Consider the following 15,447-nt stretch of genomic DNA (forward strand, 5'->3'; position numbering starts at 1 on the left):
CGAAAAAACGACTACATCAACCTGAAAGAATGCTGGTTCATTGTTTACGGTTCATTGTTTACACCAACTTTAATAGGTGCGTATACGCTTTAAAAAGTGATGACTTGTCTGAGCTTCATTAAAGTGGAGCTGTTGTTTACAGCATCACACGTCTGTAGAAATCGCTGAATTTGAGGCGTGGCTAGCCTACTTTGTGTAATGACATTTTTTTCGTTACTTGAAAAACCATGTGACGTAGTGAATCTCCACAATACTACCATGCACAACCGCCGCGCAACAGATGCTTGGCTTGAAGGGACCGGGCGCACAAGTAAAGGACTGGCAAATAATGCACTGTTTCAAGAGGGGTAAGCAACAAAGCTATTTAAGAAATTGTTTGCAGATAAAAGTTATGTTTTGAATGTATATTTGATAACATGTGGCTTGGTTAGAGTGATTGTAGTAGCATACTATCGCATTTTTGTTAGATTCATGATAAGCGATACGAAGTCGCAAATAATTCACATTTCAAACAATTGTAATTACAGGGTTTGCTTTGGAGGAAAGTAAAGTATCCTATGTTCTTTTTCCTTTTCACAGATGGCTGTTTACGCAAACCATACTTTTGGAATGTTCTTGGATTATTGCAAAAATACTTTATTTCTCTTTTGGACCCACTAGAACAGTGACCCTCATGACACTTATTTTCGAAGACCGACTACATGTTCTGAAATATTTGCGGAGATGAATTCGTACTACATAGTTTTTGAGATATTAATAGCAATTTTGTCCATATCTGGCAATGTATTGGTTTGCTGGTCTGTCGCCATCAACACCACTCTGAAAACAGCAACTAACTACTTTTTGGTGTCTTTGGCTGTGGCAGATATTTTGGTGGGTTGCCTTGCCATCCCCTTTGCCATAACCATAAGCATCGGTATCCTTTTGGACTTCTATGGATGTCTTTTTCTTGCCTGTTTTGTTTTGGTACTGACTCAAAGCTCAATTTTCAGCCTCCTTGCAGTTGCAATTGATAGATATTTGGCCATCAATATACCCCTCAGGTGAGTACCTATTTATTTGGGATTTTCATTGCTAGACCGACATTGAACGTCTGTGTTTTGTGATTTAAAATTAATAGTATTTACTTACAAGTAATTAAGGAAAAGCCCAGACAAATAGACATGTTTTTCAAGACAGTAGGAATACTTTACTGGCGGGGAAAATGTGTTGCAGTAGCCTATCATGTACACGATTAAAATGGCGTTAAAAAAGAACAATAATAATACATTAGACAACAAATTCACAAAAACCTCTGTTTTGGGATATATATTTATCTTAAAGTGGTGGGAAAAGTACCCAATTGTCATACTTGAGTAAAAGTAAACATAACTTAATAGAAAATGACTCAAGTGAAAGTCACCCAGTAAAATACTACTTGAGTAAAAGTCTAAAAGTATTTGGTTTGAAATATACTTAAGTATCAAAAGTAAAATTATAAATCATTTCAAATTGCTTATAAGGATAGCCTGGGGCACACTACAACACACAAATGAAGCATTTGTGTTTAGTGAGTCTGCCAGATCAGAGGCAGTAGGGAGGACCAGGGATGTATTCTTGATAAGTGTGTGAATTGCACCATTTTCCTGTCATGCTAAGCATTCGAAATGTAACAAGTACTTTTAAGTGTCAGTGAAAATGTATGGAGTAAAAAGTACATTATTTTATTTAGGAACGTGGCAAAGTAAAAAAAAAAGTACAGATACACAAAAAAATACTTAATCAGTACTTAAAAGTATTTTTACTCAAGTACTTTACACCACTGATATCTTGGGCATTTTATTGAGAATTTGTTGTTTACTGTATTTTTCTTGTTGTTTTTTAATATATGTTATGTGTACAAAAGATTAGGAACACCTGCTCTTTCCATGAGATAGCTTTCATCTAGATTTGATGATCCCTTATTGATGTCACCTGTTAAATCCACTTCAATCAGTGTAGATGAAGGGGAGGAGACAGGTTAAAGAAGGATTTTTAAGCCTTGAGATATTTGAGACATGGATTGTGTATGTGTGACATTCAGAGGGTCAATGTGCAAGACCCAATATTTAAGTGCCTTTGAACTGGGTGTGGTAGTAGGTGCCAGTCGCAGCTGGAAACGGCTGATTTAAAAACATTTTTTTAATGGAATATCTACATAGGCGTACAGCCCATTATCAGCAACCGTCACTCCTGTGTTCCAATGGCACGTTGTGTTAGCTAATACAAGTTTATAATTTTAAAAGGCTAATTGATCATTAGAAAACCTTTTTGCGATTACATTAGCACAACTGTTGTGCTGATTTTAAAGAAGCAATAAAACTGGCCTTTAGACTAGTTGAGTATCTGGAGCATCAGCATTTGTGGGTTCGATTACATGCTCAAAATGTCCAGAAACAAAGACTTTCTTCTGAAACTTGTCAGTCTATTCTTGTTCTGAGAAATGAAGGCTATTCCATGCGAGAAATTGCCAAGAAACTGAAGATCTTGTACAACGCTGTGTACTACTCCCTTCACAGAACAGCGCAAACTGTCTCTAAGCAGAATAGAAAGAGGAGTGGGATGCCCCGGTGCACAACTGAGCAAGAGGACAAGTACATTAGAGTGTCTAGTTTGAGAAACAGACGCCTCACAAGTCCTCAACAGGACAAATCTAATAAGACCAGTCCTCAACTGGCAGCTTCATTAAATAGTACCCGCAAAACACCAGTCTCAACGTCAACAGTGAAGAGGCGACTCCGGGATGCTGGCTTTCTAGGCAGAGTTGCAAAGAAAAAGCCATATCTCAGACTGGCCAATAAAAAGAAAAGATTAAGATAGGCAAAAGAACCCAGACACTGGACAGAGGAACTCTGCCTAGAAGGCCAGCATCCCAGAGTCGCCTCTTCACTGTTGACGTTGAGACTGGTGTTTTGCGGGTACTATTTAATGAAGCTGCCAGTTGAGGACTTGTGAGGCATCTGTTTCTGAAACTATACACTCTAATGTACTTGTCCTCTTGCTCAGTTGTGCACCAGGGGCCTCCCACTCCTTTCTATTCTGGTTAGGGCCAGTTTGCGCTGTTCTGTGTACTTTTAGCAAATGGCCAGAATAAAAAGACGCATATGCAATGCTGCTAACCAGCCTTGATTACGGGGAGGGTGGGCAATGATTGGTTTTAATCAAATTAAACGAATTGGGGGGGGGGACCAATCACTTTGTTTTGTTTCTAAATACGAGATCAAAAGGCACATCTTCCTTCCATGGGCACTGTGCGTCATGGCTGGATAGGCTGCGCTTCAGTTCTCAAAATCCATGCCATCATCAACTGTGTTACACAAAAAGGAGGTCTTAACTTCCCATTAGCGCTGCATAAAATTGTCACATTTGCGCTTGTTTTTAAGGAAACACCTCAAATATTGCCACACCTCAGCGCAAGCGAGCTGATGTTAGACAGGTAAATTGCCGGACCTGGCGTTAGGGCTGGAAAATGCCAGTGCGGCAGTTTTTACATGACAAAATTGCAATCCTATCCTATCTTGGCGCCGGCCGAAAATGGAGCCCAGAATGCACCTCCTTGCTCTGCCCTGAGATTTCCAAAGTCAAGTCAACTTCAAAAACCTGCAGTCGAAGTAGCTTGAGACTAGTCATTTACACATACAGGCTACAACACAGCTGAACCAAAGCATTCTTGAGGTCTCACTCATGACTGTAAATCTTGATTGTGTAGATAACCCTATGAAACCTATGTTATGGTTTGGGGGGCTCTGGCTTGTTTTTCAAAGGACATGGGTGCCTGAAGAGATTGGATTAGCAGCTTTACAGTAGATACATTTTACAAGGTAGCTAATTTTCCAATGGTATATTGATGTAGATTGTGAGGCACCACCCCTGGTACACTTTAAAAGGCGCTATAATAGATCATCACACCTCTCTCCCTCAGACTCTGAGACAATGAGTGGGCCCACTTGATCGATAACTAGCCTGCTGGCCTCCGTGTCATCATTGATATAGAGCTGGAGATGGCAGAGGAGCACAGTGGTGGTAGCAGAGTCTGCCACCCTGGCAGTCCGACGATAGATGAGACAAATTGGTTCAGATAGAGAAAATCATTATTTGTGAGACAAGACAAGAGGCAGCATCAGAGTATAAAAGGTTTTAGTAGACATTGGGGTTTGAAATTATTGACACCCTTGATAAAGATGAGCAAAAATTACTGTATAAAATAAATGATTCAATTACTAAGCTATATTGTATGCTAAAAATATTTGGAAATTAAATTATTTTATACTAATACAATTGCACAGAAGTATTTTGTTTAACAAATGTTTTTTCTCAAAGTAGGTGTAAAGATTATTGACATCCCTGTTTTCATTACCTTTCAATACCTCACCATGCAAAGATAACAGCACTGAGCCTTTTCCTAAAATGTTTTATGAGTTGGAGAACACATTGGGAGGGATCTTAGACCATTCCTCCATACAGAATTCTTCCAGATTCTTGAAATCCTTCGTCTGTGATTATGGACTACATTCTTCAGTTCAAACCACAGGTTTTCAATGGGTTTCAAGTCCGGAGACTGAGATGGCCATTGCAAAATGTTGATTTTTGTGGCTAAACCATTTCTTTGTGGATTTGATGTGTTCTTGGGGTTATTGTCTTGCTGGAAGATCCACTTACAGACAAGTTTCAGCATGGCCTAAGAGCTTTATTTTCATGTCACCCAACTAATGTAAACTCCTGGAGTCTGCTAAACAGCATTGGCACTTGGATTGTAACTGGTGCTTTGGTCAGATGACATGAAAATAGCGCTCTTTGGCCACGCACACCAGTGGTGGGTTTGGCATCAAAATGAGAATGAATGAGCAGAAAATAATCCCATACCTACTGCAAAATATGGTGGTGGATCTTTGATGTTACGGGGCTATTTTTCTTCCGCTGGTCCTGGGGTTCTTGTTGAGGTCAACGGAATCATGAACTTTACCCAGTACAAGGATATTTTTGCCAAAAACCTGGTTGCCTCTGGCAGGATTCAGGAGGCTGAAACTCGGCCGCAAGTGGATCTTCCAGCAAGACAATAATCCCAAGCACACACAAATTCACAAAGAAATAGTTAATTGGCCACAAAAATCAACATTTTGCCATGGCCATCTCAGTCTCCAGACTTGAATCCCATTGAAAACCTGTGGTTTGAATTGATAGACAAAGGATATCAAGGATCTGGAAGAATTCTGCATGGAGGAATGGTCTAAGTTCCCTCCCAAACATTTTTGGGGAAAGCTCAGTGCCCGTTATCCTTGCATATTGAACGGTATTGAAAACAAGGGTGTCAATAATTTGGACCCCTACCTTTTTGAGAATTGTTTTCAACAAAATCGCTTTCTCTGGGCAATTGTATTAAAATAATGTAATTTCCCATTTTTTTTGCATACAATATAGCTCAGTATTTGAATTATTCATTTTAGACATTCATTTTTTATCATCTTTAACAAGGGTGGCAATAATTTCTGACCTCACTGTAACTAAGACCAGGAGTTTTTCCTGCTCACAGGACTTCTTATGACATTATGTAAGAAGCCCTCTTACTTGCTACCACATCAGATTTCAGTGCCGGTGTGTGTGAAATGACAAGGCAAACGGTTGCTTTTCCATTTACAATGGTTTTCGAAGAATGAACTTAATCAGGAAAGCAACAGCATTCTTTACCATCCCCTCCCCAATATGTTATTCCGAGGATGGGTGAAAAATCAGATGGAATATTCTACAGGGGGATGTTATTAAAAGAACATATCATCACATACAGAAATGTTGCTGCTCAATAGACGGATTAGTTGTTTAGCAACAAAACTGATGCATGCGCAACTATGGGGCAAAACAGATGGGGTTGGCTTAGATTGTTGATAATATGTAAACTATATTTTCGTCTCCGATGTCTATTGAATGAGCACTTGTCTCTCAAATACATCGTTACATTTGTTGGTTAGCTAGCTAGCGAATGTTAGCCATATTAGCATAGCTTTAACATCAGTCAAAACATCTCAAAACGAGACCTGGTATCAATAAAAATATCAAACGAGCCACTTACGATTCACTACATACCATAACACACAACCTTCTGCCCCTTTGACGCGCACATCGTTTGTGACGTTGTCAGCTAACCCGTCTATGCCAGCAAATGCATTATAGTCAGCAAGAACATTCCTTTCAGAAAGCAAGCCAGATTGAAACATGATTTTCTATTTTACGGTTTGCCCCTTTAACCAAGACCCAGACTCACACACACGTGGCGTGGTAATGAGAAGAGTGTGCGGTCAGCGAAATGTACTGTTCTTTAGTGTTTGTGTGTTCGGTCGGCAGGGACTTAGTCTTGTGGGACAGTAGTTCCCTTAGACCAGACTGTTTTCACAGCTGACTCTGGTGGATGTGAAAGGGCAGAGGAGATACTTCAAACCCTGCGAGATGGCGCTCTGTTCGGCACCCACTGACTACACACATGCGCACATACTCAAACATTTTAGGGCCTTTATTTTCTTTTCATGTTTCTCAAGCTATTTCTGTATTTTCTGTCACACACACCGGACTGTCTGGAGGAAAAGATCCAATAGCATAACCTCTGGCTACTATGTTCCCAGCTAACAAACCTGCCAGGCCTCTTCACCTAGCTGTCTCTCTTCAGTTCTGTTCTCAGGCCCCACGTCTTTCTCTATGCTTCGAAAGAACCAGTGTTGCGTCCTTGAAAAGCTGGTTTCCTCTATGCTGCTGTAACAGTAATAACTTTAAACCGTCCCCTCGCCCCGACACGGGCGCGAACCAGGGACCCTCTGCACACATCAACAACAGTCACCCACGAAGCGTCGTTACCCATCGCTCCACAAAAGCCACGGCCCTTGCAGAGCAAGGGGCAACACTACTAATAGGTTTCAGAGCAAGTGACGTAACTGATTGAAACGCTACTAGCGCGTACCCGCTAACTAGCTAGCCATTTCACATCCGTTACACTCACCCCTCTTTCAACCTCCTCCTTTTCCGCAGCAACCAGTGATCCGGGTCAACAGCATCAAAGTAACAGTATAACTTTAGTACGTCCCCTCGCCCCGACACGGGCGCGAACCAGGGACCCTCTGCACACATCAACAACAGTCACCCACGAAGCATCGTTACCCATCGCTCCACAAAAGCCGCGGCCCTTGCAGAGCAAGGGGCAACACTACTAATAGGTTTCAGAGCAAGTGACGTAACTGATTGAAACGCTACTAGCGCGTACCCGCTAACTAGCTAGCCATTTCACATCCGTTACACTGCTACTGAGACTAAAATGTTTTCAGAGGCTTTTTTTTTTAAAGGATGGCATTGCCAAACTAAGTGTGTGGACTTACATCATAATGATTTGCCACTATTGAGCCCCAAACACTGTGAGGCTGTTTCAATAAAGTTTGTCATTTGGCTTTTGCAGTTGTTTAATGGCATGAGAGGAAATAGGTGTGGCAACAGGTCTTCCTTACTACACACACATAATAGATGTGATGTAAATACAGCAACAATGAGCGTGAATAGGATAAAGGTGGTGAGGAGTGGTTTACTGACACACTTCTACAACACTACTGAAGGAAATTCAAATTCAATGTGTTTGTACAAAACCCCAAAGTGTAGCCTCCCACACACCAGCATTATTCAAAGTTTGCATCCAAGCAATACATTGACTCTGGCTCTGGGTTGCATTAAAGGGTTGATGATCATTTCATTCACCAGACCAGTTCCATTTCAAATAAACATTCAGTCACTCAGTATGGGTACACCTTCGTTGGGCGTGGTCACAAGGAACTCATATCACACGATGTCTGTGGTAGACAGACAGAAGCAACAGCCAATAGGGGGGACCCTCGCTCCTTTATAAGGCGCTGTCGCTCCCGCTCGCTTCACTTTTCGCTCTTCCTTAGAAGGTCGTTATATTCCTAATTACTCTCCTCAGCACCGACTTGGTCTAATGCTTTCCAGCTATAAACTGTTCACAGGCGAACCCATGAGGATGCACTGCCGTGGAGCTAGTCCTGGCGTTTGGTAACTAGCGTTCACCCCGTAGGTTAATAGCCTCATTGCTTAGCCATAGCCCTGGTATGGAAAAACCTGGCCTATGCGTGTGCTGCCGACGCGTAGCTGTGTTGCTAGTAGTCATGTCGGTAGCTAGCTAGCTTTCACCTCATGGGTTAGCAGTCTAGCTATTGCAAGCACACTGGGAAGAGGTACCCATAACTCTGCTGGAGTGAGCTACAAGCCTGGGGCTAAAAGTCTGGTTGTAGGTGGCACACAGTAACTGGAGAGCACCACGCGGTGCATTGCTCTACAGGCTAGATCATCTCCCACGACCGCGGTACCTATAGGCAAGACCGGCCAGTGAAGGTGCTATTAAGCTCTGTAAATGAACTCTAGAATCTGCTTCCTATTTCGCAACAAAGCATCCTTCACTCATGCTGCCAAACATACCCTCGTAAAACTGACTATCCTACGAATCTTTGACTTCGGCGATGTCATTTACAAAATAGCCTCCAACACTCTACTCAGCAAATTGGATGCAAGTCTATCACAGTGCCATCCGTTTTGTCACCAAAGCCCCATATACTACCTACCACTGCGACCTGTATGCTCTCGTTGGCTGGCCCTTGCTTCATTTTTGTCACCAAACCCACTGGCTCCAGGTCATCTATAAGTCTTTGCTAGGTAAAGACCCGCCTTATCTCAGCTCACTGGTCACCATAGCAGCACCCACCCGTAGCATGCGCTCCAGCAGGTATATTTCACTGGTCATCCCCCAAAGCCAATTCCTACTTTGGTCACCTTTCCTTCCAGTTCTCTGCTGCCAATGACTGGAACGAATTGCAAAAATCACTGAAGCTGGAGACTCATATCTCCCTCTTTAACTTTAAGCACCAGCTGTCAGAGCAGCTTACAGATCATTGCATCTGTAAATAGCCCATCCAACTACTACATCCTCATATTGTTATTTTTTTGTTGTTGCTTTTTTGCACCCCAGTATCTCTACTTGCACATTCATCTTCTGCACATCTATCACTCCAGTGTTTAATTGCTAAATTGTAATTCCTATTTATTGCCTTACCTCCCTAATCTTACCTCATTTGCACACATTGTATATAGATTTTTTTTCTATTGTGTTATTGACTGTACGTTTGTTTATTCCATGTGTAACTCTGTGTTGTTTGGGTCGCACTGCTTTGCTTTATCTTGGCCAGGTCGCAGTTGTAAATGAGAACTTGTTCTCAACTGGCCTACCTGGTTAAATAAAGGTGAAATAAAAAAAAGTAGGGATGCTACCGTGTAGGTAGAGAGAGCTAGAGATGGAGCTAGCTCTAGTCGTGTGTTCGCCAAGGCTTATCTGTGTAGCTAGCTAGTCCTGGCATAGCAAGCTAGCGTTCGCCGGAGGTTTAGTAGTCTGGCTCATACTAACACACTGCTAGCTGAAGAGAATGTGCGTTCTTCGTGAGCAAGCTTCGACTCTCATCTCTATCCTTTCTTCCTCCTCGGTGGGAATAAGCAGCACAAAATTGTAGTTAGGTGGGCTGTTAGCGGCACACGGCTAGCTCTGCCCTAACTGGCCAGAGACTGAGAAGTAAATGTTCCTTTCGGCAAAAGTGCTCAATCCTCTTGACGAGAAACCTAATTCCTAAGCTCTGTAGCGAATCCTTACCTTTTTGCCCGTGAACAGTTTAGCATGAAAGCATTAGTCCAAGTTGATGCTGAGGACAATATTTAGGAGTATTACAACTTCATAAGGAAGAATGGAAAGTGAGGCGAGATGGAGCAACAGCGCTTTATAAAGGAGTGGAGGTCCCCCCCTATTGGCTGTCGCTCCTGTCTGTCTACCACAGACGTTGTGTGATAGGAGATCCTTGTGACTACTGTCGTGGTAATTTCCTGTATTACTAAATGAGAGTTTACAAACCACACACAAGTCAGAGTTATATTTTGAAGTCTATCTTTAATTATATGAGCTTCACCATAGCCCTTTGACTCTCAGATCAATTCAGTGTCTATAAATGAATTCTCTGAGTGCTTACAAAATAATTCTTAGTATCTTTTATAGCCAAGATACACCCCTCTCAACTCACATGATGAACCACAGATCTTAGAAACTTCACAAAGGGCCTTTTACTTGAAAGAGGAGTATCCCATAGCCAGATAGCATTAGCTATAAATTATCGTTCAGTTTGGTCTCTTAGACGAGGTTCTACTTCTCGTTCTTGGTACTTCCTAGTACCAAAACATTATCTCATCCAATGGCATATATCAATTGTCAATTCTAGATACTCCCATCTCAAATACACCCCCTCTTCTCCCCACTACTGGAGAAGCTCACTAAGGGGAGTGAACCTCTAGGTCATCTACTATGAAAGATAAGTTCAACATCAGAGGGGTGGTATAATGGTTCCAGACACTGCCATACTCCTCCCCCCAATGGGAAAAGGAGGGTATGACTGGCATACAGACATAGTGGAGCCCTTCACATGGTTTCACAGATATATTCATTATGAAGACAATGTTCAAACCTGACTTCTCCCTTTCTGATATTCTGCCTATTACCAGACATGTAAAAGACAAGCCTGACCTCTCCCCTCTCTGGGCCCCAAGTGACTTTTCCCTAGAGAAGAAAGGAAAATGCAACTGCCAACAGTATAGTCCAAAAGAAGACATTCTAATGACAAGTATAAAGTAAATAAAACATCTTATCTATCTTACCTAACTAATTCTGATTCAGCTACGACACTACGCTCAACGAAGGCGTGACCGCACTCATATTAGCATAGATCCGGGGTTATGTGAGAGTACTGCTGTCAGGCCTACGCTCATCTATTTTTTTTTTTGTATGTTTGTATTTAACCTTTTATTTAACTAGGCAAGTCAGTTAAGAACAAATTCTTATTTACAATGACGGCCTACCCCAGCCAAACCCGGAGACGCTGGGCCAATTGTGTGCCGCCCTATGGGACTCCCAATCACGGCTGGTTGTGATACAGCCTAGAGTGAGATGGGCTGTGCTCACTTGTGTTCACAACATGTGGCACTTCATCGCCCTGAATCCAAGCCTCTAACTCCTGTTATGAATCTGTACTAGTTTGGCCTGTAACGACAGATAATAGGCCTATTATCTCACGTAGAGATATCACACATCTCTTGAGTGGATCTCTAATTAGTGCTGGTGCCATATGCCATGTGAGGGCAGGATATTTGCGTACTTTGCATGCAAATCTTAAGTGTAGGCAAAATTTGATGGGGTTGCCAGTGGAGCAAAGAGAAACACCTCATCCCTTTGAGGTTATGCTGTTTTTTTTAAGCGGATGTGCTGTGAAGTGATTGTTGACACTGTACTATTCTGGCGGAGGTTTGTTGGCTGCAATGTGCCCCAGGCGGAACCACATGAACAGTGGGGTTAGAAAAGGGAGGTGTGGGGAGAAAGGAACAGAAGAAAGGGAGACCGAGAGAGACGATGCCAGCGTGCTGTCGTCATGCCAGAATTAATCCGCTCAGCCGACAATTCACTGGCCCTTGCAGAGGAATGCCACCAAACCCATCAGAGACAGTGAGGGGACAGAGGGAGATAGAGAGAGGGACAGAGACAGGGGAGAGAAGCAGAGAGAGAGACAGTGTGTGTGTGAGAGGGAGAACGAGAGAGAGCGTGTGAGAGAGACAGAGAGAATGAGAGAGAGCTGTCTACCCCCCCAGATAATAGTCCCTGCCTGGAACTCATACCTCTCTTGGCTGAAAGGTTATAGGACTAAGAGGAGGAGAGAGACCGAGATGGATGGTTAGAGAAGAAGAAAGATGGGGAGATGCATGCAGTGTATCCACCCACCTCCATCAGTCGGGTCATGTCATTTATGTACGTTCTCAAGCCTCTCTCCAATAGTGGTGCCCTATCGTGATAAGCCCAATCATTCTGGACAGAGGCTAATGACTGTTTAGTCTAAATTACATTATAGTGGCAGGAAATACGATTACATTGCTAAAGTAGTCAAATGTTTAGTAGGAAACAACTTTGCCTTCATTATCATGTCGTCAAATGTCCTTTAGACAGATGGCAATGTTGTCATTAGCTAGCAAAATTCATCAAAAATAGCTAGGAATGCTAATGTTAGCAGCTAAAATCCGGTGTCCTCCCCTCAATTTTAGCTAACTAGCTATTGTTATACTGCATCTAAAGGCAATCTGGTGACAAAAGGTTTTACTACTAATTATTTGCCTCCATTTGAATGGAATTGTATTTCCAAGCCACTGTAATTCACTTTTGATGAAATGTTCATCAGTGCTCATTGACGATGCATTGAGTAGAATGCTCAGTTGGGCAACAGTCCAAAACAAATGTTCAAAACAATATTGTGACGAAACATGCAACCCATGAATAGCCTTAGGGCCCATCACTTCAGGTCCCTAAGCATGGCCATGGCTGTCTGTAGATTATTGATGTCACTGGGGCCACAGCATCCTTCAGAGAGGGATGGGCAATGGAGAAATAGGGACAGAGGTAGAACCCAGGGACCCATGATTAATAATTTACTGCTGCATCACAAAGGTCCCCGTTTGTTTTGAGGCTTTGATGTCTGAAGGGCTACAGGGTTATCAGTCAAATGAGCTGCTGCTACCTGTGAAACTAAACTTCTGTGAAATGGCACATGGCTGACAGTCATTTTACTGGCAAATTGACCACGTGAAAAAGCATCTGTTTCATGACGAGGAGGGAAAAAACATTTCCAGCACACAACGACCACTTCCTCTTCCACTTTTTGAATAAAACCAAAAAGCTATTTTCCCCATTGTACTAAATTATTAGTCTGTCTATTTTAATAGTACCGTAGTTGATATTTGTTGTACTATAGGAAATATCATGTGGAAATATAATTGACATGCTTATACAGTACATGTCATTATTACATGCTATAATCAAAGCGAGTGAAATCACATGAGCACTGACAATAAGTTCATGATTATCCTTTATCTTCTGTATATCTGCTGTATCGTCATGATTTAGCCTGAGAAATCTGTGGCTCAATGCAAAACAGTGGTTCTAAATATACCTAGCTGGAGGCGGTAGCTGTCATACCACACAGGTTACACACGTGTGAAACAGGACAAATATAAGCACCCCTTATTTGTCTATGTGTTCAACACTGTATAGATAGACTGTTGTTCTATTTTTATCTCATCCTTCTTCATATGCTAGCTATTAAGGTTAACCTCAGTGTGACTGGGCTAGGTCCTGCAGACATCATGTTTAGAGAGGAGATGAGTTGGACTCTGGGATTTTTCCTATCACATCCCTGTCTCTTAAGTTGATGTGCAAATGTGCTCAGTGAAATGCAACATCTTACTTGCTCAAATTGCCAAATTCTTATTCTCTGTGCAATATCCAGATCACTGCAGCAGAGCCAGCTTGTTTGCTCTGAGAGAGTGTCACAAACAAATGATCCAGATCCTTACATTGATTCAACCATGGGTTACATAACATTCCAATATCCATACTAGCATACCACTTTGAATGCATGCCCAATACAACACATTGCTTCATAAGTGGTATGCTATAGATACTGGAACAGAGCACATGACAAGGCAAAGAGAGGCTACATGTACAGCAGGATACCTGGTGTCTGTGTAAAGCAGACAGGATGTAGGTAGTCTACACTGTAAGACGCATACAGCAGTGTGCTGCTGTTATCAATATGTTTTCCATGTCTTCCAACACATGGAGCCCAATGGCATTCTCACCCAGACCTCGATCGATAGAAGTCTGCTGGAATGACGCCTCGTTATCTTTTGGTATCCTGCTTTAGGCAATATCATGGAAATGATAGATGAATCCTGTCACAGGCCCTACCTAATATAATGTTCAGTTGGTCCAACCTTTAGGACCGCATGTTTTTGTTCTCTATTGCCTTTCTGTTACTCCTTACGTTATTTTATTCATGAATGAATGTGCAGCATTAGTGCCAGAATTCTTGATAAAGGCCACTGTGGCCTTTAAGGGCACTCGGTCACAACTATTAGGGAAGAGAAAATAAGACCCATGTTTAACCCCCACAGATGTTAACACTGTCTTTTTGGTCTCTGCATGTCCCCCTATCCAGGTACAAGGAGCTGGTGACGGGCACGAGGGCCAGAAGAATCATTGCTATTTTATGGATCCTGTCCTTTGTCATCGGCCTCATCCCGTTCCTGGGTTGGAACCTGAAAGTTTCTTCCTGCCGTCAGAATGTCTCCAGCAGCCTGACAAATGGCAGCTCTGTGGGGGAAACCAGTACCACTATCGCCCCTCTGGTGGACGATCTGAGCAGCATCAAGCTCACCTGCCAGTTTGAGAATGTGGTGGACATGCACTACATGGTCTACTTCAACTTCTTTGGCTGTGTCCTGCCTCCTCTGCTCATCATGCTGGGCATCTATGTGAAGATCTTCACTGTGGCCCGCATGCAGATGCACCAAATTGAGCTCAAGTGCTCGGTGAGCAGCAATAGGTGCAGCCACCATCACGGGCTGCTTCAGCGCGAGATCCGTGCCGCCAAGTCTCTGTCCATCATCGTGGGGCTGTTTGCCCTATGCTGGCTGCCCGTGCACATCCTCAACTGCCTGACCCTGTTCTACAAGGACCTGTACAAGCCGGCCCCAGTCATGTTCATAGCCATCATGCTGTCGCACGCCAACTCCGCTGTCAATCCCATTATCTACGCCTACCGCATCCAGGACTTCAGGAACACCTTCCGCAAGATCCTGACGCGTCAAGTCCTGTGTCAGAGGGAGGAGCTCTACCTCCACTCCTCCAATGGAAGCAGGCGGAGCAGAGACCAGATCCACATGACCATTGACCCATTACTCTGAGGGGTGGGGTTGCAGGGGGCATGAGCCTTTACTGTAAGGGCAGGCAACGGGGGCATGAGGCTACTAGTCCTGCCGACCATTGACCCTTTACTTCATAGGTGGGGCCACAGGCCAGCCGTGTAGCTCAAAACACTACCTGTGTTCATGTTTTTGTTGTATTTTATTTTTGAATGCCATTTTAAGTGAGATTAGAAATGTTTACAGAACAAAGCGTGGGGGTATAATGATATACAGTGCCTTGAAAAAGTATTCATCCCCTTGGTGTTTTTCCTATTTTGTTGCATTACAACCTGTAATTTAAATTGATTTTTATTTGGATTTCATGTAATGGACATACACAAATTAGTCCCAAAAAATGACTTGTTAAAAAAATTAGAACCCCCCCCCCCCCCCCCCCGTCGTGCATGCTTATGTATTCACCCCCCTTTGCTATGAAGCCCCTAAATAAGATCTGGTGCAATCAATTACCGTCAGAAGTCACATAATTAGATTGCACACAGGTGGACTTTATTTAACTAAGTGCCACATGATCTCAGTATATATACACCTGTTTTGAAAGGCCCCAGAGTCTGC

At 42.8% G+C, this 15,447-nt stretch overlaps 1 protein-coding gene across 1 annotated transcript; it reads left to right on the forward strand.

Moving 5' to 3' along the window:
• The first annotated feature begins 723 nt into the window (after positions 1 to 723).
• LOC120044325 (adenosine receptor A2b-like) lies at positions 724 to 14,874 on the forward strand. The gene is made up of 2 exons (XM_038988939.1): positions 724 to 1,043; positions 14,127 to 14,874. The coding sequence occupies exons 1-2, from the start codon at positions 724 to 726 to the stop codon at positions 14,872 to 14,874; spliced, it is 1,068 nt and encodes a 355-aa protein (XP_038844867.1).
• The last annotated feature ends 573 nt before the right edge of the window (positions 14,875 to 15,447 follow it).

Source organism: Salvelinus namaycush, chromosome 3 (genome assembly GCF_016432855.1).
Source record: "Salvelinus namaycush isolate Seneca chromosome 3, SaNama_1.0, whole genome shotgun sequence".
NCBI lineage: Eukaryota > Metazoa > Chordata > Actinopteri > Salmoniformes > Salmonidae > Salvelinus > Salvelinus namaycush.